The 27050-nt window shown below is 41.6% G+C and overlaps 2 protein-coding genes across 3 annotated transcripts in view; one reads left to right on the top strand and one right to left on the bottom strand.

Moving 5' to 3' along the window:
- Window positions 1-27050, top strand: part of LOC118394762 (solute carrier family 22 member 23-like) — a 457726-nt gene that overhangs the window by 257088 nt on the left and 173588 nt on the right. The gene's annotated exons all lie outside the window — the stretch shown is intronic.
- The window catches only part of LOC118394764 (tensin-3-like), a 79289-nt gene continuing 52772 nt past the window's right edge, over window positions 534-27050 (bottom strand). For both annotated transcript variants that reach the window (XM_035788293.2, XM_035788294.2), the window contains exons 14-26: window positions 25284-25441; window positions 24905-25037; window positions 24694-24777; window positions 18900-19041; window positions 15358-15908; window positions 12035-12121; window positions 11715-11846; window positions 7632-7724; window positions 7312-7389; window positions 6798-6878; window positions 6360-6528; window positions 3640-3708; window positions 534-3517 (exon numbers count right to left, since the gene is read on the bottom strand). In XM_035788293.2, coding sequence (XP_035644186.1) covers window positions 3343-3517; window positions 3640-3708; window positions 6360-6528; window positions 6798-6878; window positions 7312-7389; window positions 7632-7724; window positions 11715-11846; window positions 12035-12121; window positions 15358-15908; window positions 18900-19041; window positions 24694-24777; window positions 24905-25037; window positions 25284-25441 — 1952 coding nt within the window. In that variant the 3' untranslated portion in view covers window positions 534-3342. The remainder of the gene's footprint in view (window positions 3518-3639; window positions 3709-6359; window positions 6529-6797; window positions 6879-7311; window positions 7390-7631; window positions 7725-11714; window positions 11847-12034; window positions 12122-15357; window positions 15909-18899; window positions 19042-24693; window positions 24778-24904; window positions 25038-25283; window positions 25442-27050) is intronic.

Genomic DNA, 27050 nt, shown 5'->3' with positions numbered 1-27050 from the left:
ACAGTGCACCAGACGACCCAGGACTGACACAGAGCACCAGACGACCCAGGACTGACACAGTGCACCAGACGACCCAGGACTGACACAGTGCACCAGACGACCCAGGACTGACACAGTGCACAAGACGATCCAGGATCGATCCAGTGCACAGATCATCTTCTAATCAATCATTCTTTTAATATTGGTTTTATGCTGCTGTCATCTACTCTCCTAATCTGTCACCTGTTTCATGTGAAGGTTAGCCGACTTGTTAGCCGACTTGTACTTCACCTTCCAATGCTGGGGTAGAAAATGTGTCCAGACATTACGGTACACATCACCTAGAGCAAGCACAACAACAACCATAGAGCTAGGTCACAAAGGATCTTACAGACATGGGTGTGTGTGTTACTAGCACCCTCTTCTGGTTTCCTGGCTGAAAAATAGACGTACATCGTGCATACTGTGTAACTCAACAAATCTCCATCATATTGTCTCTCTCGAAAAAAAAAATATATATAATAATAATCCGAATTGTAAGTGGACCAATGACATAATTTTTCCCTTTTGTTTATTCACATTCAACATTGAAAATACCATTTCTCATATACAAATGAACTTTTTATGTCACTTGCTGCAAATCAATATGAAACATAAAAAAATATAATTATTTTTTTCAAACGTGAGATAGTAAAGGTATGATGAGGTACAGACTGTAAATCATATTAGTACATCATGAGCAAAATGAAAGAAAAAAAAATACAACTAAAATGTACACAAACAGTGAATGTATTGTATATAAACAAAGTGTATTGGAATTAGGTGGTCCCTGCCCTGATTATTTGACATGAAGAAATGTGACCGTGAAAAAGTTCATCTACACAGAAAAGTGGTTAAAAAGCTGCACTTCATTGAGCTCGCTCGATGCATTGGGTGAGCGGTGTTGACACTTTTGCACTTTTCCATCGAGTTCAATCGAGCCCCAATGATCGCCTATTGTTCCAACACAATATTTATTTCATAATTCCAAATGAAATATACAATACAAATGTCCTCTACTGAGTATAAAAACATTAAGGACTCCTGCTCCTTCCATGGACATAGACAGACCAGGTGAATCCAGGTGAAAGCTGATGTCACTTGTTAAATCTACTTCAATCAGTGTAGATGGAGGCGAGGAGACAGGTTAAAGAAGGATTTCTATGCCTTGAGACAATTGAGACCTGGATTGTGTATCTGTGCCATTCAGCGGTTGAATGGGCAAGACTACATTTTTAAGTGCCTTTGAACGGGCTATGGAAGTAGGTGCCAGGCGCACCGGTTTGTGTCAAGAACTGCAACGCTGCTGGGTTATTCACGCTCAACAGTTTGCTGTGTGTATCAAGAATGGTCCACTACTCAAATGACATCCAGCCATCTTGACACAACTGTGGGAAGCAGTTGTGAGCAGGAGTCAACATGGGCAGCATCCCTGTAGAACGCTTTCGACACCTTGTAGAGTCCATGCCCTGACGAAATGAGGCTGTTCTGAGGGCTAAAGGGTGGGTGCAACTCAATATTAATATTAATCAATACTAATGTTTGGTACACTCAGTGTACTGTATATATTTTAACACTGAGACATTTCAATATATAGTTAATGCCAATAATATACCACCAAATAGTCCATTTAAACACTTATTTGAGACTAGCCAAAGGAAAAACATACAGAAATGTATCAATTTTAAAACAATCTTCCAGACAAAGCAGTACTGAACGAAGTAGTACATGAGTTCAAAGTACATGTAATTGACAAATGATATAAAGGAATCATAGAATATATTAGGGTTTACATATATAATATTTTCTGTGGTCTGATTCATTCCAACGCTCCCCTTCCAGATCTTTACATTTTTGTGTGTTATTGCTTTGATGGTGGTTTTAATTCGCATGCATATCCAGAGTTGAGCAATATCCAAATTCAAGATAAATGATTGGGATGGTGAAACATTAGTTTAGGGGAAATATTTATATTTTTTTGTTCTAACAAAGTCAATAGGTATTACTTTTCAAATAGTACATGATGCATTTACAAAAATTAAGTTTTTGATAACATAAGGAGAAGTTATGATTTACAGTATTTATTTTAGTACTGTTTTTAATAGCTTGAATAATGCTTTATATAGTTGATTTATTTTTGGTTAAATATTAAACATGACAAAACCCTTACATGCCAGGCTTCTATGCTTCCCTATAGTATAGTATAGTATCACACCATACAGAGCATGTTGAGAATAGGAATATGTAACTAACTTTAGTATAGTATCACACCATACAGAGCATGTTGAGAATAGGAATATGTAACTAACTTTAGTATAGTATCACATCATACAGAGCATGTTGAGAATAGGAATATGTAACTAACTTTAGTATAGTATCACATCATACAGAGCATGTTGAGAATAGGAATATGTAACTAACTTTAGTATAGTATCACATCATACAGAGCATGTTGAGAATAGGAATATGTAACTAACTTTAGTATAGTATCACATCATACAGAGCATGTTGAGAATAGGAATATGTAACTAACTTGTAAAGATTTGGGATACATAAAACTGTAAGCCCTTTCGAGACAGAAATGCAAACATCTGTATTAGTTCTACAATGATACATAAAAATGAAATACACATCTTATAATGTAGCTGTTGTATATTCTCTTTTTCCTTCCAGACAAACCCCTAATAATCATCATAAGGAAAGAAAGAGTCTGTTTGAAAATGATGGCAAAGGAGTTCTGAGTTTTCATTCGACTCAATGAAAGATCTCAATGTCCTGCTGTCCTGCTGATGGTCCACAGTTCCCTCTGTGTTGTAAGCAGGAGATGACTTGGATAGGTTGTAACTTGTAACTCGTTTCATGCTTGTTGCCAATTGTATAAAGGAGAAGGAGAGCCGCACACTCTAGGAGCACAGATGCAAAAATATTTATGTCCAACGTTTCGACAGACAAGTGATGGAGTGCTGCCCTTATGAAGACAGCTTGTCTGTCGAAACGTTGGACATAAATATTTTTGCATCTGAGCTCCTAGAGTGTGCGGCTCTCCTTTACTTTTTTTAAGTGTTCCACTCCGCTAGCCAGCACCTCACCTAAATAGGTGTGCGGTTCTTTCGCCTCAAGATTATTGTTATCAATTGTATCCCATTCTTAGGTAGTGTAACCATTGAAATAGTATCTCGCAAAACCCATTCTAGTTCTGTGGATGGAACTCTGTTCCACTGCCTTCCTGTCCAAGTCCTGGCTCATAACCTTCAGGTTGAGGGTTGTACGGTTTTAAGTTTTAGAAACAGCCCCACTAGCCAATTAGCTAGCAGCGTTGCAGTGCTACTTGGTCTTCTGGAAGCCAATCATCACCTTGGAGACGAAGTTGACGATGGCGCTGGCGGGCTGCTCGGGGTCGTGCTCGGCGAACAGGTGGCACACGTTGTCCTGCCCACTGCCCGTCTTCCTCGCCACAAAGCCAAAGATCTTTGCTGAAGTGCAGCCATCTTGTTTCCACCTAAGAAGGGAAAAGAACACAGAAGGAACATACAAGGCATCATACAGACAGCGTAAGCTGATGACATCATTGCCACAGTACTTTTATATCGAATGATGTTAATTCTGGCATATTTGACTCACTTCCGATCTTGAGGGTCCAATGCACAGAAGATGACAGTGGTCAGTGCATAATGCCTCCTGAAGAACAACCTGGGAAGAGGAGAAGAGAACCTGGGTAAAAGAGAAATACATAGTACAACTGTGTATATATGCAGTACGAGTCAAACGTTTGAACACGCCTACTCATTCAAGGATTTTTATTTTATTTTCTACATTGTAGAATTATAGTGAAGGCATCAACGCGATGAAATAACACACATGGAATCATGTAGTGACCAAAAAAAGTGTTCAATCAAAATATGTTTATATTTGAGATTCTTCAAAGTAGCCATCCTTTGCCTTGATGACAGCTTTGCACACTCTTGGCATTCTCTCAACCAGCTTCATGAGGTAGTCAGCTGGAATGCAATTTCAATTTACAGGTGTGCATTGTTAAAAGGTATTTTGTGGAATTTGCATTGTTAAAAGGTATTTTGTGGAATTTCTTTCCTTCTTAATGTGTTTGATCCAATCAGTTATGTTGTGACAAGGTAGGGGTGGTATACAGAACATAGCCCTATTTGGTAAAAGACCAAGTCCATATTATGGCAAGTTCATTACAGTTACCAGCCTCAGATATTGCAGCCCAAATATATGCTTCACAGAGTTCAAGTAACAGACACATCTCAACATCAACTGTTCAGAGGAGACTGTGTGAATCAGGCCTTCATGGTCCAATTGCTGCAAAGAAACCACTACTAAAGGACACCAATAAGAATAAGAGACTTTCTTGGGCCAAGAAACGCAAGCAATAGACATTAGACCGGTGGAAATCTGTCTTTACGTCTAATGAGTCCAAATGTGAGATTTTTGGTTCTAACCGCTGTGTCTTTGTGAGACGCAGAGTAGGTGAACGGATGATCTCCTCCTGTGTGGTTCCCACCGTGAAGCATGGAGGAGGAGGTGTGATGGTGTGGGGGTGTTTTGCTGGTGACACTGTCAGTGATTTATTTAGCATTCAAGGCACTCTTAACCAGCATGGCTACCACAGTATTCTGCAGGAATACTCCATCCTATCTGGTTTGTGCTTCGTGGGACTATCATTTGTTTTTCAACAGGACAAGGACCCAACACCCCTCCAGGCTGTGTAAAGGGCTATTTGACCAAGAAGGAGAGTGATGGAGTGCTGCATCAGATGACCTGGCCTCCACAATCACCCGACCTCAACCCAATTGAGATGGTTTGGGATGAGTTGGACCACGGAGTGAAGGAAAAGCAGCCAACAAGTGCTTAGTAAAAGTGGGAACTCCTTCAAGACTGTTGGAAAAGCATTCCAGGTGAAACTGGTTGAGAGAATGCTAAGAGTGTGTAAAGCTGTAATTGTTTTTATTATGGATCCCCATTACTGGGGTCCAGCAGCATTGTCAGTTTATACTATTGTAAAAACATTACAATACATTCACAGACTGTGTGCCCTCAGGTGCCTACTACACACATATATATATAATACAAAATCCATGTGTACATGTATATAATGCGTATGTGTGTATGCATATGTCTGAGCCTATGTTTGTGTTGCTTCACATTCCCCTCTGTTCCATAAGGTGTTTTGTTAAAATCTGTTTTTAAATCTAATTTTACTGTTGCATGAGTTACTTGTAGACATGGCTGTATTTAATATTGTGCTCCTTCCATAGTCTGTTCTGGACTTGGGGACTGGGAAAAGACCTCTTGTGGCATGTGTTATGGGGTATGCATATGTGTCCGAGCTGTGCGCCGGTAGTTCAAACAGACAGCTCGGATCATTCAACATGTCAATACCTCTCGTAAATACAAGTAGTGATGAAGTCTCTTCCACTTTGAGCCAGGAGAGATTGACATTCATACTATTAATATTAGTGTAGCAGTTTAGCTTCCGTCCCTCTCCTCGCCCCGAACCAGGGACCCTCTGCATACATCAACAACTGACACCCACAAAGCATCATTACCCATCGAGCCACAAAAGCCACAGCAGAGCAAGGGGAACAACTACTTCAAGGTCTCAGAGCGAGTGACGTCACCGATTGAAACGCTATTAGCGCACACCACCACTAACTAGCTAGCCATTTCACATTGGTTACATTAGCTCTCTGTATACAGCCGTGCTGCCCAGTTCTGCCCACTTGCAATTTTCCTATGTTCTTTTTTGTGGCACCTGACCACACGACTGAACAGTAGTCCAGGTGCAACAAAACTAGGGCCTGTAGGACCTGCCTTGTCGACAGTGCTGTCTATAAGGTAGAGTAGCGCCTTATCATGGGTATACTTCTCCCCATCGTAGCTACTGTTGTATCAATATGTTTTGACCTTGAGAAATTACGATCTAGGTTTACTCCAAGCAGTTTAATCACCTCAACTTGCTCAATTTCCACATTATTTATTACATAATTTAGTTGAGGTTTAGGGTTTAGTGAATGATTTGTCATCAAGGCAAAAGGTGGCTACTTTGAAGAATCTCAAATATAAAATATATTTTGATTTGTTGAACACTTTTTTGGTTACTACATGATTCCATATGTGTTGTTTAATCGTTTTTTATTCTACAATGTAGAAAATAGTACAAATAAAGAAAAACCCTTGAATGAGTAGGTGTGTCCAAACTTTTGACTGGTACTGTATTCATTTATATATCATTTTATATTAGCTATACATGCATTACTAATGTGACCATGTAGGTGTGCCTCACTGTCTGTCTGCCTGTCTGTGTATTCTCCATGACTCACTTCCTCTGGTTGTCGGTGAGGGTGATTCCCTGTGAGGAGACTTTCAAGTGGACCACGGTGGAGATGGGCAGGGGGTCTGAGCCCAATGTTACACTGGTGGCCTTCTGCACAGCCTGGTACCCGGTCAGAGACTCCATCTCCACTGAGCCCAGGAACCACACATTACACGCTGCAGAGAAACACACGTTACACAGAGATACAAACACACACTACACAATGAACACAGACTGGAACCACACATTACACACTGCAAGGCCACAGGAGAGAGGCGCTAACACAACATGTTATCTACACAATCCCTTAGGAACAGAAGTTGTTGTTGTTGTTGAGGCTTACCCAATACTTATTTAGCCTAAAAATGGTATCCACAAATTCATCTGACTGAAGTAGATAAAGGACCACATTGTCAAAATCCCGAAGTATCACTTTAAGCCCTACCTGCTCCTTGTTTAAGGAGCTCAGCAGCAGAGTTGGTGACAGATTGTGGAGCAGTATTCTCCACCACGTCTTCAAGAGGATCTACCAACATAGGAAAAACATTTTTGTTGTTGTTGTATATGATGTAGAAGTAAGATGTTTGAAATGAAGAATGGGAGGCAGTGACATATCACTGAATTAAAATACATCTGATTAAACTCTTCCTCGATCTCTCCCCTTCCTCTCTCCATTTACCCTCTGTCACTGATGACATTGGTTTATGGCTACCACGTAAAGGCAGTTCATCTACGTTGACATGAGTTGCAGGCACAGGCTTATAAATCACATCATATAATTTGAAACTGCCCTGCAATTTCCGGCCCTGCCACATTTAGTTACACAGAGAGGAGAGAGACTAGTGTTCGTTAAATTGCTTTGGCAGAGGACACAATTATGTTTTACAAAACGAAACCATGTTTACCTTGTTACTGTAACACAATGTTATGTATAAGGACATTGAGATTTTGCATCTTACCTCTGTCAAGTATGATGAGTTTGCAGGGCAGAGCCAAGGGAGTTATGGAGTGCTGATACACCAACGCAGTTAAACTACCTGTAAAAAACAAACAAAAAAACAACTGTAACCATCCTATTACTTCAAAGAAGATGTCATATTAGCTATAAACATCATCTTAAGAGCTGAAGCACACTTGCAATCATTATCCAGTAGAGGGCAAACAGGAACGTTATGCTTTTTTAAAATCAGTACAGAGAGTAACCAGCAGGGGTCACCATTGTTTTATCACTGTCCTCAAAAGGGTATGGCAAAACGTGTGCTAAAGAGGAGACACTCACCAAAGTAGGGCTCATTGGGACAGCCCTTCAACCGAACTCCTTTCTGTGTACACTCAATCAGGAAGTGACGGACCAGCTCATTGGACAGATCACCTCCAATCATAGAGTGAGAGAGAGATAACATTATTATACACAAGAATGCTATAAATGCTCATACATGCCTACAACACATTATAACGGGTTTACCTGTTGACTGTAAGTTAAGTGTTAGTGGAGTCTCAGTTACCTTACCCCTGTTAACTCCCATCCCAAATTCTAAGAGATCTTATCCAATCACAGCTGAGATTAGCGTTATTATGATTTAACAACAGTGTGTCTGAGGGGCATGACGAGAGCGTGTCTGAGGAATGTCCTCCCATAGAAAAGCTTTCTCCTGGAGCTGGGTTGGGTTTCAACCTCTCAAGTCACAATGCTCGGAGAGGGACTGTGTCATGATGTCCCTACAGGTGAGTGAGGGGGTGAGGGGTGCGAGTGAGGGGGCTCCCGACACCGTGTTGAGGAGAAAGGGAGGGGTTAGGACTTAGTGGGCTGTGCTCTGGGGTAGGCATAAGGACACCAGTGTCTTACAGGAATCCCATTTTTTAAAACTTCTTTCCACGAATAAATAATGATTGTGGACTATGGGGGAGGTTGGAGTAGGTAGACAGCTTCATGTTCCTCAGTGTCCAAATCACTAAAGACTTCAAATGGTCCAAACACACATGCACAGTTGTGAAGAAGGCGCAAAAGTGCCTCTTCCCCCTCACGAGGTTGAAAAAGTTTGGCGTGGTCCCTCAAATCCTCAAAAGGTTTTACAGATGTACCATTAAGAGCATATTGACTGGCTGCATCACTGCATGGTATGGCAATACCACCGCCCTCGATAGCATGGCTTTACAGAGGGTTGTGATGACAGCCCAATAATTCACTGCGACCGAGCTCCCTGCCATCCAGGACCTCTATATCAGGCGGAAAAGAAGGACATGGGAAATCTTCAAAGACTCCAACCACCCAAGCCATAGACAATTTCTCCTACCACATGCCAAGACTGACATGTCTGACACCAACAGGGTCTTGAACAGCTTCCATCCCCAAGCAGTACGACTGATAAATAGCTAACAAAATAGCTCACAGACTTGAGTTAACCTCGTATCTTTCTTGACCTTTTATTTCAATCTTTGCAGTCTCTATGCACAATCACAGGGCCCTACACACTCACTGTCACTCCAACACAAAGATTCACTCACATATACATTTATTTGGACTCTACACACCCGCACGCACACCCACTGAAATACAAGCTGCTGCTACTCTGTTTATCTTATATCCTGTTGCCTAGTCACCTTACCCCTATACATATTTACCTCCATCACTTCAGTATCCCTGCACATTGTAAATATGGTATTGGAACTGACTTTTTATACATTTCCTGTATATATTATGATTACTTACTTAATTGTGTATTTCATGTTTTTTTTTCTAATAATACATTGTTGTTGATTATTGCATTTCACTGTACTTGTGCATGTGACATTGAAGCTTGAAAAGTATACCGCCATACCTCAACTACTCCAGTATCTCTGCACATTGTCAATTTGGTACTGGCTCTGACCATGTACAGTGCATTCGGAAAGTATTCAGACCTCCTTCCCTTTTCCACATTTTGTTACCTTACAACCTCATCAATAACCCACAATGACAAAGCAAAAACATATTTTTTGACATTTTTGCAAACGTTCCCATTGATCATCCATGAGATTCTTCTACAACTTGATTGGAGTCCACTTGTGGTAAATTCAATTGATTGGACATGATTTGGAAAGGCACACACCTGTTTATATAAGGTCCCACAGTTGGCAGAGCATGTCAGAGCAAAAAGCAAGCCATGAGGTCGAAGGATTTGTCCGTGGAGCTCCAAGATTGTGTCAAGGCGCAGATCTGGGGAAGGGTACCAAAATATCTCTGCAGCATTGAAGGTCCCCAAGAACACAGTGGCCTCCATCATTCTTAAATGCAAGAAGTTTGGAACCATCAAGACTCTTCCTGAGTTGGCCGCCTGGCCAAACTGAACAATCGGGGGAGAAGGGTGTTGGTCAGGGAGGTGACCAATTACTTGATGGTCACTCTGACAGAGCTCCAGAGATCTTCTGTGGAGATAGGAGAACCTTCCAGAAGGACAACCATCTCTGCAGCACTTCAACAAAGTACTGAGTAAAGGGTCTGAATACTTATGTAAATGTGAAATTTAAGTTTTTTTGCTTTGTCATTATGAGGTATTGTGTGTAGATTGATGAGAAGGAAAACAACTATTTAATCCATTTTAGAAAAAGGCTGTAATGTAACCAAATTTGGAAAAAGTCAAGGGGTCTGAATTATTTCCAATTGCACTGTATACACATACGTAGCTTACTTTCAAGTTTGTTCTTATTTCTCGTGTTTAGTTTTTACTTATACTATTTTGACATTGAATACTGCCCTGTTGGGAAGGGCTTGCAAGTTAAGCATTTCACTGTACTTGTGCATGTGAGAAACACAACTTGAAACGTAAAACAAGGAAGGCCATGAACAAAGCGATGTATTGCTTGCCAGGACATTTCTAAATTGAATAGAGGCTGTGTTTCATGGTGCGTAATAAAACAATCTGCCCTGAATGTCACACAACGTTACATTACTGTGTGTAGGGCAAAAAGCACCCATGGAGAAAGGCCTGAAATCTGTGCAGGTTTAGAAAACCTGCTTTTTCTATTGTTTGTTTTAAAGCACTAGCTGCTACATCTAAAACTACTTAACAAAGAGCACGCCTGTTTGGTTCTATCACAATGCTGACCAGAAGAGAGACCAAAAGCTAGGAGCTGTTGAACGAACAGAGAGGGGACTATCATGTTCCCTCCATGGAGTTGAATTCAGAGAGTTGTAACAGTAGAGGGCTTTTATAGCTGTTTGGTTCCCAGGATGCTGCAACTCAGTCAGCCAATTCCGTGATACCCCTGTTCTAATGGGGCCTTCTGGAGCACGGAAAGGTTCTGGAAATGTGGTGAACCTGCCCGTATGTACAGATCTAGGACCAGCTTATCCTCCAACAATTGTAATCATGACCATGGATGAACACAAAATTGACCCTAGATAAGCATACATTCCCCTACGTATTTATTTAGATAATGAAGCTAAAACGTTGAATTTGGCTCTAAACTTCAGCATTTTGGATTTAAGATCAAATGTTTTATATGAGGCAACAGTGTGTCATCTTTTAATCGAGGGTATTTTCATACATATCTGTTTTACCACACTTTATGTATCTAAGTATTTGGACAAATTCACTAATAGTGTATAACATTTAGTCAAAAGATTAGCATTTGGTCCCATATTCCTAGCAGGCATAAATATCATACCCACCCCAAAAATGCTAACCTCCCCTGTTATTGGTAATGGTGAGAGGTTAGCATGTTTTGGGGGCATGATCTTTGACCCTCTGTAACTTTCTGTAACATTATTCAAGATTCATACATGATTATGCGTAACCATGGTAGCATCCACATTCATGTGGAAGTGTTCAGAAACATATTATATTCTTATTTACAAAAAAACTTTTTACAATAAAAGTGACTCCAAAATGGCACAATACATCCATTTCTATTGGGCACAAAATAATCCGAAACACAAGCAAAACAAACTGCAAATGCATCCAACAAGTTTGACCCAGTCAAAAGCTTGATATTGTAGGCTTGGAATATGGGAATAAATACTGAACTTTTGACTTCTTCAATACACTATAAGTAAATTTGGCCAAATACTGAAGACACCTTAAAATGTGGGGACCAGATACATAAAGTGCTTTCATTCCTAAACGGTAAAACAGATATGTATGAAAATACCCTCAAATAAAAGGCGACATTCAGTACTGTCACCTTATATAAAACATTTGATTTCAAATCCAAAATGCTGGAGTATAGAGCCAAATTTAAAGTTGTAGCTTCACTGTCCATATAAATACGTGTTGCCTATATGGGCTTCATCAATCATCATCCTACTCCTATGTCCCACATCAAACAGGAACCGGTCTGAACCTAAAGCTCTGTCCCCTTATCTCTCTCAGCCAATTCCTACCTTTCTTGCTCTGCTGCAGGACTGAGGGAGGGGGTGTGGCCACCTTCATGGCCAGCCCATAGGCTCCTTTGAAGGAGTGGCTGTCCCGTACTATGAAAAATCCGGGCTCCTTGTCCTTCAGGACTGAGATAGCTGAGCGGAGGAGGAAAGAAGGAGGAAAGGAGAAGAGAAGGACACAGGAATACATTTTAGTGACGATGTCACAGAGGAGTGTGGAAACTGTCAAAATCTCACAACACTGTCAAAATGTTGAAGTGCATTATGGAAATTTGGCAGACAAAATACTCGGAAACAAAACACAAATTTCCTAATGTTTTTACCTTGGTCCCTGGAGATATCAGGCTTGTACCAGAATTTCGATGTGTCTTGCACAAAGTTTACAGTCACATGCTTGCTGGCCAGGACATCTGGAAAAACAGTATCACAAACACACCAGAGGTTAGTCAATGCACAAAGACCTCAGGCATTCAATCACTGTAACCAAGTTCAAAAGACATCCATATGTGGCTAATCCGAATTGACCGAGAAAACCCACCTAAAGGATACAGTACATACAGTCTCAAGAAGAAGTATGTGAACCCTTTGGAATTACCTGGATTTCTGCATAAATTTGTCATAACATTTTTATCACAATGGACAAACACAATGTGCTTAAACTAATAACACACAAAGTATTATGTTTCTTGTCCATATTGAATACATAATTTAAATATTCACAGTGTAGGTTGGAAAAAGTATGTGAACCCCGAGGCTAATGACTTCTCCAAAAGATAATTGGAGTCAGTCAGCTAACCTGGAGTCCGATCAATGAGATGAGATTGGAGATATGGTTAGAGATGCCCTGCCCTATAAAAAAAACCTCACAAAATTTGAGTTTGCTAGTCACTAGAAGCATTGCCTGATGTGAACCATGCCTCGAACAAAAGAGATCTCATGTGACCTAAGATTAGAATTTGACTTGCATAAAGTTGGAATGGATTAGAAAAGTATGTTTAAAAGCCTTGAAGTTCACAGTAAGACAAATGGTCTATGAATGGAGAAAGTTCAGCACTGTTGCTACTCTCCCTAGGATAGGCTGGCCTGCAAAGATGACTGCAGAATGCTCAATGAGGTTAATAAGAATCTTAGAGTGTCAGCTAAAGACTTACAGAAATCTCTAACATGCTAACTAGAGGTCGACCGATTAGGATTTTTCAACGTCGAAACCGATACCGATTATTGGGGGACCAAAAAAAAGCCAATACCGATTAATTGTCTGATTTTTCTATATATATTTGTAATAATGACAATTACAACAATACTGAATGAACACTTATTTTAACTTAATATAATACATCAATCAAATCTATTTAGTCTCAAATAAATAATGAAACATGTTCAATTTGGTTTAAATTATGCAAAAAAAAAGTGTTGGAATAAGAAGTGCAATATGTGCCATGTAAAAAAGCTAACGTTTGAGTTCCTTGCTTAGAACATATGAAAGCTGGTGGTTCCTTTGATCATGAGTCTTCAATATTCCCAGGTAAGAAGTTTTAGGTTGTAGTTATTATGGACTATTTCTCTCTATACCATTTGTATTTCATATACCTTTGACTATTGGATGGTCTAATAGGTACTTTAGTATTGCCAGCCTAATCTCGGGAGTTGATAGGCTTGAAGTCATAAACAGCGCAATGCTTGAAGCACAGGGAAGAGCTGCTGGCAAATGCAGGAAATTGCTGTTTGAATGAATGCTTATGAGCCTGCTGCTGCCTACCACCGCTCAGTCAGATTGCTCTATCAAATCATAGACTTAATTATAATATAATAACACAGAAATACGAGCCTTAGGTCATTAATATGTTCAAATCCAGAAACTATCATTTTGAAAACAAAACGTTTATTCTTTCAGTGAAATAAAGAAATGTTCCGTATTTTATCTAACGGGTGGCAACCCTAACTCTAAATATTGCTGTTACATTGCACAACCTTCAATGTAATGTCATAATTATGTCGAATTCTGGCAAATTAATTACGGTCTTTGTTAGGAAGAAATGGTCTTCACACATACATACACCCTGACTCTGCTTGCACAGAACGCAAGAGAAGTGACACAATTTCCCCAGTTAAAAGAAATTCATGTTAGCAGGCAATATTAACTAAATATGCAGGTTTAAAAATATATACTTGTGTATTGATTTTAAGAAAGGCATTGATGTTTATGGTTAGGTACACATTGGTGCAACGACAGTGCTTTTTTTCACGAATGCACTTGTTAAATCACCCGTTTGGTGAAGTAGGCTATGATTCAATGATAAATTAACAGGCACTGCATCGACAAGCTATATAAACTAGCAATATCATCAACCATGTGTAGTTAACTAGTGATTATGTTAAGATTGATTGTTTTTTATAAGATAAGTTTAATGCTAGCTAGCACCTTACCATGGCTCCTTGCTGCACTCGCATAACAGGTAGTCAGTCTGCCACGCAGTCTCCTCATGGAGTGCAATGTAATCGATCATAATCGGTGTCCAAAAATGCTGATGACCGTTTGTTATGAAAACTTGAAAACGGCCCTAATTAATCGGCCATTCCGATTAATCGGTCTCTGTTGACGAGACTACGACATGGTAAACACTAAACAAGAATGGTGTTCATGGGAGGACACCACGGAAGAACCCATTTCTGTCAACAACAAAAAAACATTGCTGCACGTCTGAAGTTCGCAAAAGAGCACCTGAATGTTTTACAGTGCTACTGGCAAAATATTTTGTGGACAGATTAAATTAAAGTTCATTGGTTTGGAAGGAACACACAACACTATGTGTGGAGAGAAAAAGCCAAAGCACACCAACATCAAAACCTCATCCCAACTGTAAAGTATGGTGGAGGGAGCATCATGGTTTGGACTGCTTTGCTGCCTTCGGGGCCTGGACAGCTTGCTATCATCAACAGAAAAATGAATTCCAAAGTTTATCAAGACATTTTGCAGGAGCATGTAAGGCTATCTGTCCGCCAACTGAAACTCAACAGAAGTTGAGCTTCAGGACAACGACCCAAAACACAGAAGTAAATCAACAACAGAAAGGCTTCAACAGAAGAAAATATGCCTTCTGGAGTGGCTCAGTCAGAGTCCTGACCTCAACCTGATTGAGATGCTGTGGCATTACCTCAAGAGAGAGGTTCACACCAGACATCCCAAGAATATTACTGAACTTAAACAGTTTTGTAAAGAGGAATGGTCCAAAATTCCTCCTGACCGTTGTGCAGGTCTGATCTGCAACTACAGAAAACGTTTGGTTGAGGTTATTGCTGGCAGAGGAGGGTCAACCAGTTATTAAATCCAAACGTTCAGAAACTTTTTCCACCCTGCACTGTGAATGTTTATACGGTGTGTTCAATGAAGATATGAAAACGTAAAATTGTTTGCGTGTTATTAGTTTAAGCAGACTGTGTTCATCTATTGTTGTGACTTAGATGAAGATCAGATCAAATTTTATGACCAATTTATGCAGAAATCCAGGTAATTCCAAAGGGTTCACATACTTGTCTTGCCACTGTAGAACAGAACTGATTACCTTCTTTACAGTATTGTACCAACCCAAGCCATTGGCTCAGATAAGAAGTGATTGGCTATTAATTGTGTGAGCAAGGGGGTTACCTGGCAGAGGTGAAGCGGTGCCCGGCATCTGTGCAGAGGCTGAGAGATCAGGCAGGATGTTGGGAAATGGGATACTGAGGGAGCTTCCGCTATGTGGGCTGGAGAATCCGCTAGGGGCTGGGGAGGCTGTGCCCAAGGAGTGCTCCCCGTCCGACTCCCTCCTCTTCTCAGGCAGCAGTGGAGGCAAGGCACCCTGGGCCTGGAGCTGCTGCAGCTGTGGCAGGTGCTGGGTCCGGATGGTGCCCATAGAGGACAGGCCCCTCTCCATGCCTCCGTTCCCCAGTAGAGGAGAGGCAGAGGGTGGGCTGTCGACTGCGCCATAGCCCCCCAGGCCTAAGTTGTCTTGCACGTCAAAGCTGTGCGCAAGGCTGTGGGTGAGGCCATAGTGTGCCATGTGGCTCTGCTGGCTGCCCCGGGGGGAGCTGTGGGCGTTGGGCGCAGGGTGAGTGTGGGGTTGGGGGTGCATGGGAGGGGAGTGGTGGCTGTAGTCCAAGGACATGGAGTGGGGATGAAGGGCTCTGTCCTCTGGCCAGGGCTGACCCATGGAGGGGCTTGAGAGAGGAGGAAGAACACAAAAATGAGAAGATCATGAAAAACACCTCTCTAATGAAACTGTATGACCATAATATATTTTCAGAACATGTAGCCTATAACCATAATTAGCATCTGCTTAAATGTAAAATGTTCATGTACAGTACCAGTCAAAAGTTTGAACACAACTACTCATATTTCTACTACAGTCGTGGCCAAAAGTTTTGAGAATGACACAAATATTAACTTTGACAAAGTCTGCTGACTCAGTTTGTAGGATGGCAATTTGCATATACTCCAGAATGTTATGAAGAGTGATCAGATGAATTGCAATTATTTGCAAAGTCCCTCTTTGCCATGCAAAATTAACTGAATCCCCCAAAAAACTTTCCACTGCATTTCAGCCCTGCCACAAAAGGACCAGCTAACATCATGTCAGTGATTATCTCGTTAACACAAGGCTGGAGGTCACTCTGTCATGCTGATTGAGTTCGAATAACAGACTGGAAGCTTCAAAAGGAGGGTGGTGCTTGATTTGGATTGTTCTTCCTCTGTCAACCATGGCTACCTGCAAGGGAACACGTGCCGTCATCATTGCTTTGCACAAAAAGGGCTTCACAGGCAAGGATATTGCTGCCAGTAAGATTTCACCTAAATCAACCATGTATCAGATCATCAAGAACTTCAAGGAGAGCGGTTCAATTGTTGTGAAGAAGGTTTCAGGGCGCTCAAGAAAGTCCAGCAAGCGCCAGGACCGTCTCCTAAAGTTGATTCAGCTGCGGGATCGGGGCAGCACCAGTACAGAGCTTGCTCAGGAATGGCAGCAGGCAGGTGTGGCAGCAGGCAGGTGTGAGTGCATCTGCACGCACAGTGAGGCGAAGACTTTTGGAGGATGTGCTGGTGTCAAGAAGGGCAGCAAAGAAGCCACTTCTCTCCAGGAAAAACATCAGGGACAGACTGATATTCTGCAAAAGGTACAGGGTTTGGACTGCTGAGGACTGGGGTTTCCGATTGTTTGGGGAATCCAGAAAAAAAGCTGGTCTGGAGAAGACAAGGTGAGCGCTACCATCAGTCCTGTGTCACGGCAACAGTAAAGCATCCTGAGACCATTCATGTGTGGGGTTGCTTCTCAGCCAAGAGAGTGGGCTCACTCACAATTATGCCTAAGAACACAGCCATGAATAAAGAATGGTATCAAGACATCCTTCGAGAGCAACTACTCCCAACCATCCAGGAACAGTTTGGTGAAGAACAATGCCTTTTTCAGCATGATGGAACATCTTGCCATAAGGCAAACGTGATAACTAAGTGGCTCGGGGAACAAAATATCAATATTTTGGGTCCATGGCCAGGAAAATCCCCAGACCTTAATCCCATTGAGAACTTGTGGTCAATCCTCAAGAGGCGGTTGGACAAACAAAACCCCACAAATTCTGACAAACTCCAAGCATTGATTACGCAAGAAAGGGCTGCCATCAGTCAGGATGTAGCCCAGAAGTTAATTGACAACACGCCAGGGCAGATTGCAGAGGTCTTGAAAAAGAAGGGTCAACACTGCAAATATTGACTCTTTGCATCAACTTCATGTATTTGTCAATAAAAGCCTTTGACACTTGTAATTATACTTCAGTATTCCATAGTAACATCTGACAAAAATATCTAAAGACACTGAAGAAGCAAACTTTGTGGAAATTAATATTTGTGTCATTCTCAAAACTTTTGGCCACGACTGTATGTTCTCCATTGTAGAACAATAGTATAATAATAAGACTATGAAATAACACATATGGAATTATGTTGTAACCAAAAAAGTGTTGAACAATTTGGAATTCCTCAAAGTAGCCACCCTTTGATGAAAGTTTTTCACACTCTTGGCATTCTCTCAACCAGCTTCATGGGGTAGACATGTGGAATGCATTTAAATTAACAGGTGTGCATTGTTAATAGGTTAATTTGTGGAAGTTATTTTGTTCATTCTTAATGTGTTTGAGCCAATCAGATGTGCTGTGAAAAGGTAGGTGTGGTATACAGAAGATAGCCCTATTTGGTGAAATACGAAGTCCATATTATGGCAAGAACAGCTCAAATAAGCAAAGATAAATGACAGTCCATCATTACTTTAAGACATGAAGTCAGTCAATCAGGAACATTTCAAGAACTTTGAACAGTCGCAAACTGCACTTAAAGAGGACTACCACAGGAAAGGAATGAGGACTGCCAAAGGAAAGGAAGACCCAGAGTTACCTCTGCTACATAGGATAAGTTCATTAGAGTTACCAGCCTCAGAAATTGCCAGCCTCAGAAAAGTAACAGACACATCTCAACATCAACTGTTCAGAGGAGACTGTGTGAATCAGGATTTCATGGTCCAATTGCTGCAAAGAAACCACTACTAAAGGACATCAATAAGAAGAAGATACTTGCTTGGGCCAAGAAACACGAGCAATGGACATTAGACCAGTGGAAATCTGTTTTTGGTCTGATGAGTCCAAATTTTAGATTTTTTGTTCCAACCACCGTGTCTTTGTGAGACCCAGAGTTGGCGAACGGATGACTATCACAATCACAATCACCCAACCTCAACCCAATTGAGATGGTTTGAAATGAGGTGGACCGCAGCGTGAAGGAAAGCATCCAACAAATGCTCAGCATATGTGGGAACTTCTTCAAGACTGTTGGAAAAGCATTCCTCATGAAGCTGGTTGAGAGAATGCCAAGAGCCTGCAAAGCTGTCATCAAGGCAAAGAGTGGCTACTTTGAAGTATCTAAAACATAAAATATATTTTGATTTTATTAATACGTTTTTGTTTACTACATGATTCCATATGTGTTATTTCATAGTTTTGATGTCTTAACTATTATTATACAATGTGAAAAATATATAATATATATAATTAAAACCCTTGAATGAGTAGGTGTGTCCAAACTTTTGGCTGGTACTGTACATTTTGAATAAACATGAGCTGGGCTTCTAATAATTGTACGAAAGCGTTGTATTTGATTGGCTGTACCTGTCTGTCCGTTGTGGCATCCCACTAATGAACGCCGAGCGAGAGGAGCTGAAGGACCTATGGAAGCTGGGGGAAGAGTCTGGAAGGCCCTCTTCTGCGGACTGGGGAACATGACCAATCATCTCTAAGTAACCTCTGGGCTCTGTGGGGGTGTGAGAGGGCATATATATTACAAATGACACATATAGGTTATTACATTCAAGGAGTAGGGATGGAATGCACTAAACCTAAGTCTGTTGACAGACACTCCAAAATAAATCCGATTTCATCCAGTTTCTCCAAAACATCTGGATATGACATGAACAGAAACGGAGCAGAAATGTCTCATCTGTTAACCATAACTTTAAGAATTTTAGTCACATAAATGTGCTGTCCCCCCAGGTGAGACATATTTAGAGTACATCCCATAGTAAAGAGAGCAGTCAGTAGTGGAGTTAAATCATTCTCCAGTCAGTCTGCTGCTGGCTCAACAGTACAGCAGCCATCCATTGCTCTGTTCAGTACAGAGCCGATTACTCTGCCTAGCAGAGCCCCCCAACATAATTGAATAAATCTTTTATCACTGACATGGAGGCCCTGACAGGTGCCTGCCCCCAAAACCTGAAACCACATGTTTCCAGTCCACGTATTCCACACAGTTTAGTGACTGACGGATGTTTCCATGGGTTACCAGTTATCTCTATGGGAATGTGGAGGGCAAGACAGACAAAGAGACGAGAAAGAGGGGGACTGGTATCTTTTTGTCCCTCGCCCCTTCTATTGACACTAGCACTTTCATCAAGGAAATGTAAAAAAATGGTGGGCCACCCGATTTCTCGACCCGCTGTAACCATGGCACGGCTGAATGCGGTGATTCGATATGCAGTGCGTGCTTGGTTGAAGTGGGCACAGTGGGGGAACAGATCAGTCTGGGGATGCTGTCACTCTCACAACCCCTCTGACACAGATCACTATGTCACTATGACAACAGTCACTGTGTGTGTGTGTGTGTGTGTGAGTATAACCCCAGACATCATCACTGCCATTCCTCACCAATGACCCACAGTCACGACAGGGCGGCACAACTCTGTCAACTACTCAACTGAATTTGGAACAAAAACCCTCTTCGTGACTGTTTTCAGGGGAAGGGAACCACAGAAGGTAATTATGGCATGTCTGATTATGTCTCTACACCCTAAACTATTGTTTAATAAAGGGGCAAAAGCGAATTAATGCTCCTGAGGCAATTGTAAGTTATATTCTCCGATAATGAATCAGTATATACAAGTAATTTAAAAGTCCAATAATGGATCCAGCAACTGCAGATGGTGCCTTTAAGATATATGCCAGTACATGATAAATCTCTACATCAGCAAACAGTTCACTTTCATTGCAGCTACATAAAAACAGCATGATCACTTTTCTCATTGTATATATCATTCCTTCTCACAACTATCTATGCGCTCTCCTCCTCTCACCTTTTCCCTTCTCTTGTGGACTTCAGTACACAAAACATCAGCCATTGATGTCAAATTGTGATTGAGAGACTGATGAAGTGTGTGCAGCCTGCTTTCCATTCTAAGAGGATGGTCTCTCAAAAACAAATATTCTGGTTGGTTTTTCTTTGGATTTTCTCCTACCATATCAATTGTGTTGTCATCTCATACATTTTTTAAAACATTTCCACAAACTTCAATGTGTTTTCTATCCATTGGTACCAATTATATGCATATCCTGGCTTCTGGGCCTGAGTAACAGGAAGTTGACTTTGGGCACGTCAGTCAGGCAGAAATTGCGAAAAAAGGACCCCAGCCTGAAAATCGCTCAACACAGAATAGCCGCATGTGCACACTTTCTTGGAAATCATTTGGAGAAAATGTATTTTCTATTTTATTCAGCCTCGTTCAATTGTATTCTTCAAACTATAAGATAATAAAAATAATGCCACGGAATTCTAAGCAAATCTTATTTGTTAAATGAATTAGTGTAGCCCACAGCCATATGGCTTAGCTATATCAAGGCCTAACATAAGGACAAATCAGAGTATGCTATTCTGTTCTTCTGAAAAAGAGACTACATTTTCTTCATATCATATGTTTCTTTAGACCTTTTTGTAATGGGGTAGGCTCTATTAAATTGATTTATTAGACTTTTTAAAACGTAGATGTTCCAAAGGACTGCATCAGTGGCTTGCAGGCTATGCGTGGAAGCCAGGAGATGCTAAATGTGTTTATGTTAATTAACAGTAAATTACCATGAGACCGGCAGTTGTTTGCTTCACAGTCAACGGCTGTGACTGCCACAGCCCTAATTTATGTCAACTTCTGAAGGACGTCCTCCAACCTATCAGAGGTCTTGCAGCGTGAACTGACGTATTGTCCACCCAATCAAAGGATCATAGAATGAATCTAGTACTGAAAGCATATGCTACAGCTATCACTGCCATGTATAAAAGGTGGTGAATAGTTTACTCAAAGAGAAAAAGACAATAGTTCCGTAGATCCGTTTTGAACAATTTAATTTCTTCCAAAATCAAGGAGAAGCAAGAGAGAGAGAGAGATAGTTGCTTGTATTTTTTAAAAACTTTCACTTAGCTAGCAAATGCAGCTAGCTGGTTTAGCCTACTCAAACAGAGAGGGATGCTATGTTAGCTAGCTACACACACAACACAACACACATGCGTAGATGGTAGTTTGCACAAGCCTGGTGTCATGTTGATGTCACTACTGCTGTACTTTCTGTCTGCTGTACGGTTTTATTTATTTAAATTCATACACAGTATTTTAATTGTAATAAATTAAGACTATATTGTATTAAACACCGGAACTATGCCAAGTCAAGCTAAGCTTTTGGGTTTATAAATGTATTATAAATTCTTTGGTAGTGCAATCACACAATTTCATCAGCTGTCGGGTGGCTGGTCTCAGACGATTCCGCAGGTGAAGAAGCAGGATGTGGAGGTCCTGGTCTGGTATGGTTACACGTGGTCTGCGGTTGTGAGGCCAATTTGATATACTGGTATAAAAACAATGTTGGAGGTGGCCTATGGTAGAGAAATGAATATTACATTCTCTGGCAACAGCTCTGGTGGACATTCCTGCAGTCAGCATTCCAATTGCACGCTCCCTCGAAACTTGGGACATTGTGTTGCCTGACAAAACTGCACATTTTAGAGTGGCCTTTTATTGTACCCAGCACAATGTTACATTTTTTTTATTTAACTAGGCAAGTCAGTTAAGAACAAATTCTTATTTACAATGACAGCCTACCCTGGCCAAACATGGATGACGCTTGGCCAATTGTGTGCCGCCCCATGGGACTCCCAAGCACGGACAACTCATAAAACATGGGACCAACACTTGCATGTTGCGTTTATATTTTTGTTCAGTGTATTATATTCAGCCCAAGGGCACAATGGCCACTTTGGCCACAAAAGGCATGGATTCTTTTAGGTGACATTATGGTGGGAAATATTAAGCCTGGTGAGAATATTATCAACTGATTGAATTTCTGCAAAAACATTCAGAAACCTTCTCAGGGAAGCTCATCTGCACGCTTGTCTTCCTCACCAGGGTCTTAACCCGACTGCAATTCAACATTGTAACTGACTTCAGTGGGCAAATGCTCATCTTCGATGGCCACTTCGATGGCCACTGGCATGTTGGAGAAGTATGTTCTTCCCGGATAAATCCCAGTTTCAACTGTACTGGGTAGATGGCAGACAACGTGTATGGCGTTGTGTTGGTATGTTCTTCACAAATAAATCCCAGTTTCAACTGTACTGGGTAGATGGCAGACAACGTGTATGGCGTTGTGTTGGTATGTTCTTCACAAATAAATCCCAGTTTCAACTGTACTGGGTAGATGGCAGACAGCGTGTATGGCGTTGTGTTGGCAAGCGGTTTGCTGATGTCAACATTGTGAACAGAGTGCCCCATGGTGGTGGTGGGGTTATGGTTTGAGCTATGGACCATGAACACAATTGCATTTTATCGATGGCAATTTGAATGCACAGAGATACCGTGACAAAATCCTGAGGCCCATTGTCGTGCCATTCATCCGGAGCCATCACCTTATGTATTATTATTTTCTCCCCAATTTCGTGATATCCAATTGGTAGTTACAGTATTGTCCCATCGCTGCAACTCCTGTACAGACTCAGGAGAGGCGAAGGTCAAGAGCCATGCGTCCTCCGAAACAAGACTCTGCCAAGCCTCACTTGGTTCTTGACACACTGCTCGCTTAACCCGGAAGCCAGCCGCATCAATGTGTCGGAGGAAACACCGTCCAACTGGCGACCATGTCAGTGTGCATGCACCCGGCCTGCCACAGGAGTCGCTAGAGCGCGATGGGAAAAGGAGATCCTGTCCGTCAAAACTCTCCCCTAACCCGGACGACCAATTGTGCGCCGCCTCATGGGTCTTCTGGTCGGGGCCAGCTGCGACACAGCCCGGGATCGAACCTGGATCTGTAGTGCGCACATGGCAGTAGGCTAAAAGCGCAAATGTTCCAAAACGCAATCAACTAGCTGGATAACACTGTTCTCAAAAGGGACCTGCAAATGTGATTATGCATGTAATACTTTATTTTAAAGTTGCATTGTTATGGTGAAAATCATCTCCCCCAAAGTTGAAACTCAAACGCCGCCTATGTATGACTCTTGGGCTCCACACCCGTTGTAAAGCGGATTAATGTGCTTAATTCACTGAGGAGGATGGTCCTCCCCTTTCTCCTCTGAGGAGCCTCCACTGATACAGATGAAGGATCTTAATTTGAGCACCCTTATGCAGGACAACTTTGCTGCAATGCAGGACATTTTAAACATGTATTATACTTTAGGTTTAAAAAGGCTTCTGAAGTTTGTAATTTCCACTTTGAAATTTCAGACTTGAAATGTATCAACCCCTACAAACATGTCTATTCATTATAATCAACAAAGTAATTCACAATTCCTGTTGCTGCAGAATTATTTTCCTGCTGAAGCAGACTGGCTCACTTTAAGAGCCTCCATGTGTATAACTGGGTGTGTTCCACCACTGAGAAACATCTAAGACCACAACAAAACTTCTACGGACAAACAAAAATGGAACTGTTTCAGGCACTGAAGGCTTTGACACAATGTGCTATAAAAGACTAACTTTTCAGGACTGAAACCACACAGACGTTCTCCAAACCAACCATGGGAGGGGAGAGTCTGGTATGGAACCCCCAGGGAAGGGAGGCAGTCCCTGGCTTTGTTTAGTGCACTGCCTCCAACCAACACAATGTTCTCAGACATTAGTTATGGAATGTGACCAGCACTGGGTCCCTCTCTGTCTCCTAGAGCTCCTTCTCTCACTCACTATCTTTCTCCATCACCTACTCTCTGTTGTTATTTAAGTGAGAGATTAAGTAAAGAGGGAGAGGGGGATGAGAGGGAGAATGAGTGGAATAGACTCCATCACTTCCAATGTGTACACTTCCCTACATAGAACACTTACTAGCAATTGTTTCACTGCCCCATGGTCTGGCTCCTTCAATCAAATGGCTTTGTCAAAGGTCAAGTGCCACATTATCTATTCACCTCACAATGGCCTGACATTTCAATACATCTATTCACTTTATTTAGAGACTAGTGGTATTTCTACAAATAATTCTATACTCTAAAAATAGAAGTATTTTTTGAGTAACAGCTGTAATCCATTGTGTTAAAGAATATATTTCAACATTTATCTCACTTCATCCCGAATGAATGAGAATGTCAGTGTGCTGTGATACACACAGCTTAGAGCCTACATTCTCCAGAGGTACAGTACACATTGTCACAATGACCTACCATGGTCCGTCCTGTAAGCTCCATATGATTGCATGCTGGGAGATGGAGTTTGCCTCAGGTGAGTGAATTCCGCCATGTTTTTCACTATGGAAGCATAGAAGACGAGATGAGGTTTAAAATCCAGTAATTCAGCAACGATCACGAGAGCCATCATATGAACACTCACACAAACCCCTGGAAAAATACACAAGACAATAACAGATGCTCTTACCATAAGGTGTAGGGGGAGAGATGGGGAAGGCAGGAGTAGGAGGAGTCATGTCACTACCAGCCTCCACTCCACTGTCCATCTCTGGACCCTGAGCTCTGTAGTCCACACTGTCACTCCTGAACAGCATGCCATGCTGTAATACAAAACACACAGACGGAAATACACACACACACACACACACACACACACACACACACACACACACACACACAGGAAAAACATGTGTGTAAACATCACCTCATTGTACCCAGCAAAAACAGTACACAGCAAAACCCGGCACGAACACACAAAATAGGGCACATCATGACAAGCAAGATAATGACACGGTATTGACAGACATTGGGAGTCAGTGAGACACGGTTTCAGTATGTTCCTGTACCTGGGAGTGAGGTACGCAGGGTGAGAAGGTCCGTGTGCTCTTGTACTCCTCCTGCACGCCCCAGCGTGAGCCACCGAATCCTGGGTGATCTGTGACATCACTGTCCTGCCGACTCTGCATGGAGTCCACTCTGACGTCACCAACGGACAATGGGGCAGCTGAACAGACAAACAAACACAGAGACGGAGAGGAGGGTGAGAACTGGCCATTAACGTTGAACATACCAGAAAGCCCTACCACCACAAACCTATAGGAAATACACGCTTCTGAAGAATGTCAACCCGTTAAGCCATGTTAGTGAAATGCAATGTGTGAAGCAATAGCATACCAAAGATTTCTGGCTCTAACTTCTTCACTACAATCTCTACTAGGAGTTATTATACCACTCCAATAACTTCAGTACTAGTGTCTGTGTCGTTGTGAGTGGACAGGTGAGGAATGCAGCGGGGGCTGAGAGGAATGTGAGGTGGGGGTCAGGATTGTGAATGACTGGCGTGGGATGACCCTCCACTTGGCACGGGGTGCTAATTTAAGGCCTCCCGGTGTGTGTGTGTGTGTTATTTTGGACTTCATTTGTTGTATTTTTCTCTGTCAGCATCTTTTCTTTTGAGTGTGTGTCCGTTTTTTTTCGAAACCTGTATGTTTCAGTCTGGCTAGGCACACTTGTTTGTACATTAACATTTACATTTTAGCCATTTACAGAGGTAGGATCTTAATTTGATCACTCTTTTGTTGCTTTTCCTGCAAATTACTAAATGCAAACTTGTAGTGGATTTGAGTTTGAAAAAGGCTTCTAAAGTTTGTCATTTGAAATGTCCGACTTGATTTCCCAAACTAAAAAGGTTATCAACCCCTAAAAAAATGTTTTATTGATTATAATGCACATAATAATTCACGTTTCCTGTTGCGACTTAAAATGTGTGCATTCATCTTAAGATGTATATAAATATCACAGTCATAGTAAATACACTTTCCCTCAGTAAAGAAGTTATCAGCAAAGTCAGTGCTAGTAGGAAAAGACAAGAGCAGGCTGTTTTTTTCTGGGGGCGTGGGATTTATTTCATCTACTCTTTGGAGAAGTAGAGTTTCAGACCTTTTTGGGAGATGGACAGGGACTCCACAGTCTTGACGTTAGGGGGAAGCTTGTTCTACCATTGGGGTGCCAGGACAGAGAAGAGCTTTGATTACGCCGAGCGGAAGATGACCCATGTAGGGGTGGGAGGGCCAAGAGACCATAGGTGACATAACAGAGTGCTCTGATTGGGGGTTTGAGCATAGCCTGAAGGTAAGGAGGGGCAGTTCTCCTTGCAGATCCATAGGTAAGTACCATGGTTTTGAAGTGGATGCGAGCTTCGACTAAAAGTTTGTCTCTGTTGTGGGTTGGAGGCATCATGGGGAGTTGAGCTCTTTGAAGAGGATCTGAATGAATGGCCATCTCATTACCATGTGATAGACAAACACTGCAACGACTCACTATCACCTCTCAAACTGCTGATCTCAGGGGGGATCTCGTCATTGTCCTTTAGCTTGTAAACACAGTCATTTTTGGGATGTTGCTATCTTTTTCTGTTTTTGGGAGTCCTCACTTTGTAGAGATATCAGATATTCCTAAAATTATATCATGATTTGGGTTAAGATTATGTTAGTCACTCAGCAAACATAAGCACGACAGTACTTCGCCTATTTCCACGAAGGAAAGGAGACACTACACAACCCGGAAATTCACTTATAAGTTGGGCTTGACATGTACACAACAGTTGAGCGAGT

The sequence above is a fragment of the Oncorhynchus keta genome, chromosome 15 (assembly GCF_023373465.1).
Source record: "Oncorhynchus keta strain PuntledgeMale-10-30-2019 chromosome 15, Oket_V2, whole genome shotgun sequence".
Lineage (NCBI taxonomy): Eukaryota > Metazoa > Chordata > Actinopteri > Salmoniformes > Salmonidae > Oncorhynchus > Oncorhynchus keta.
Note: the sequence above shows the minus strand (reverse complement) of the source record. Positions and strands in the feature narration are given on the sequence as shown.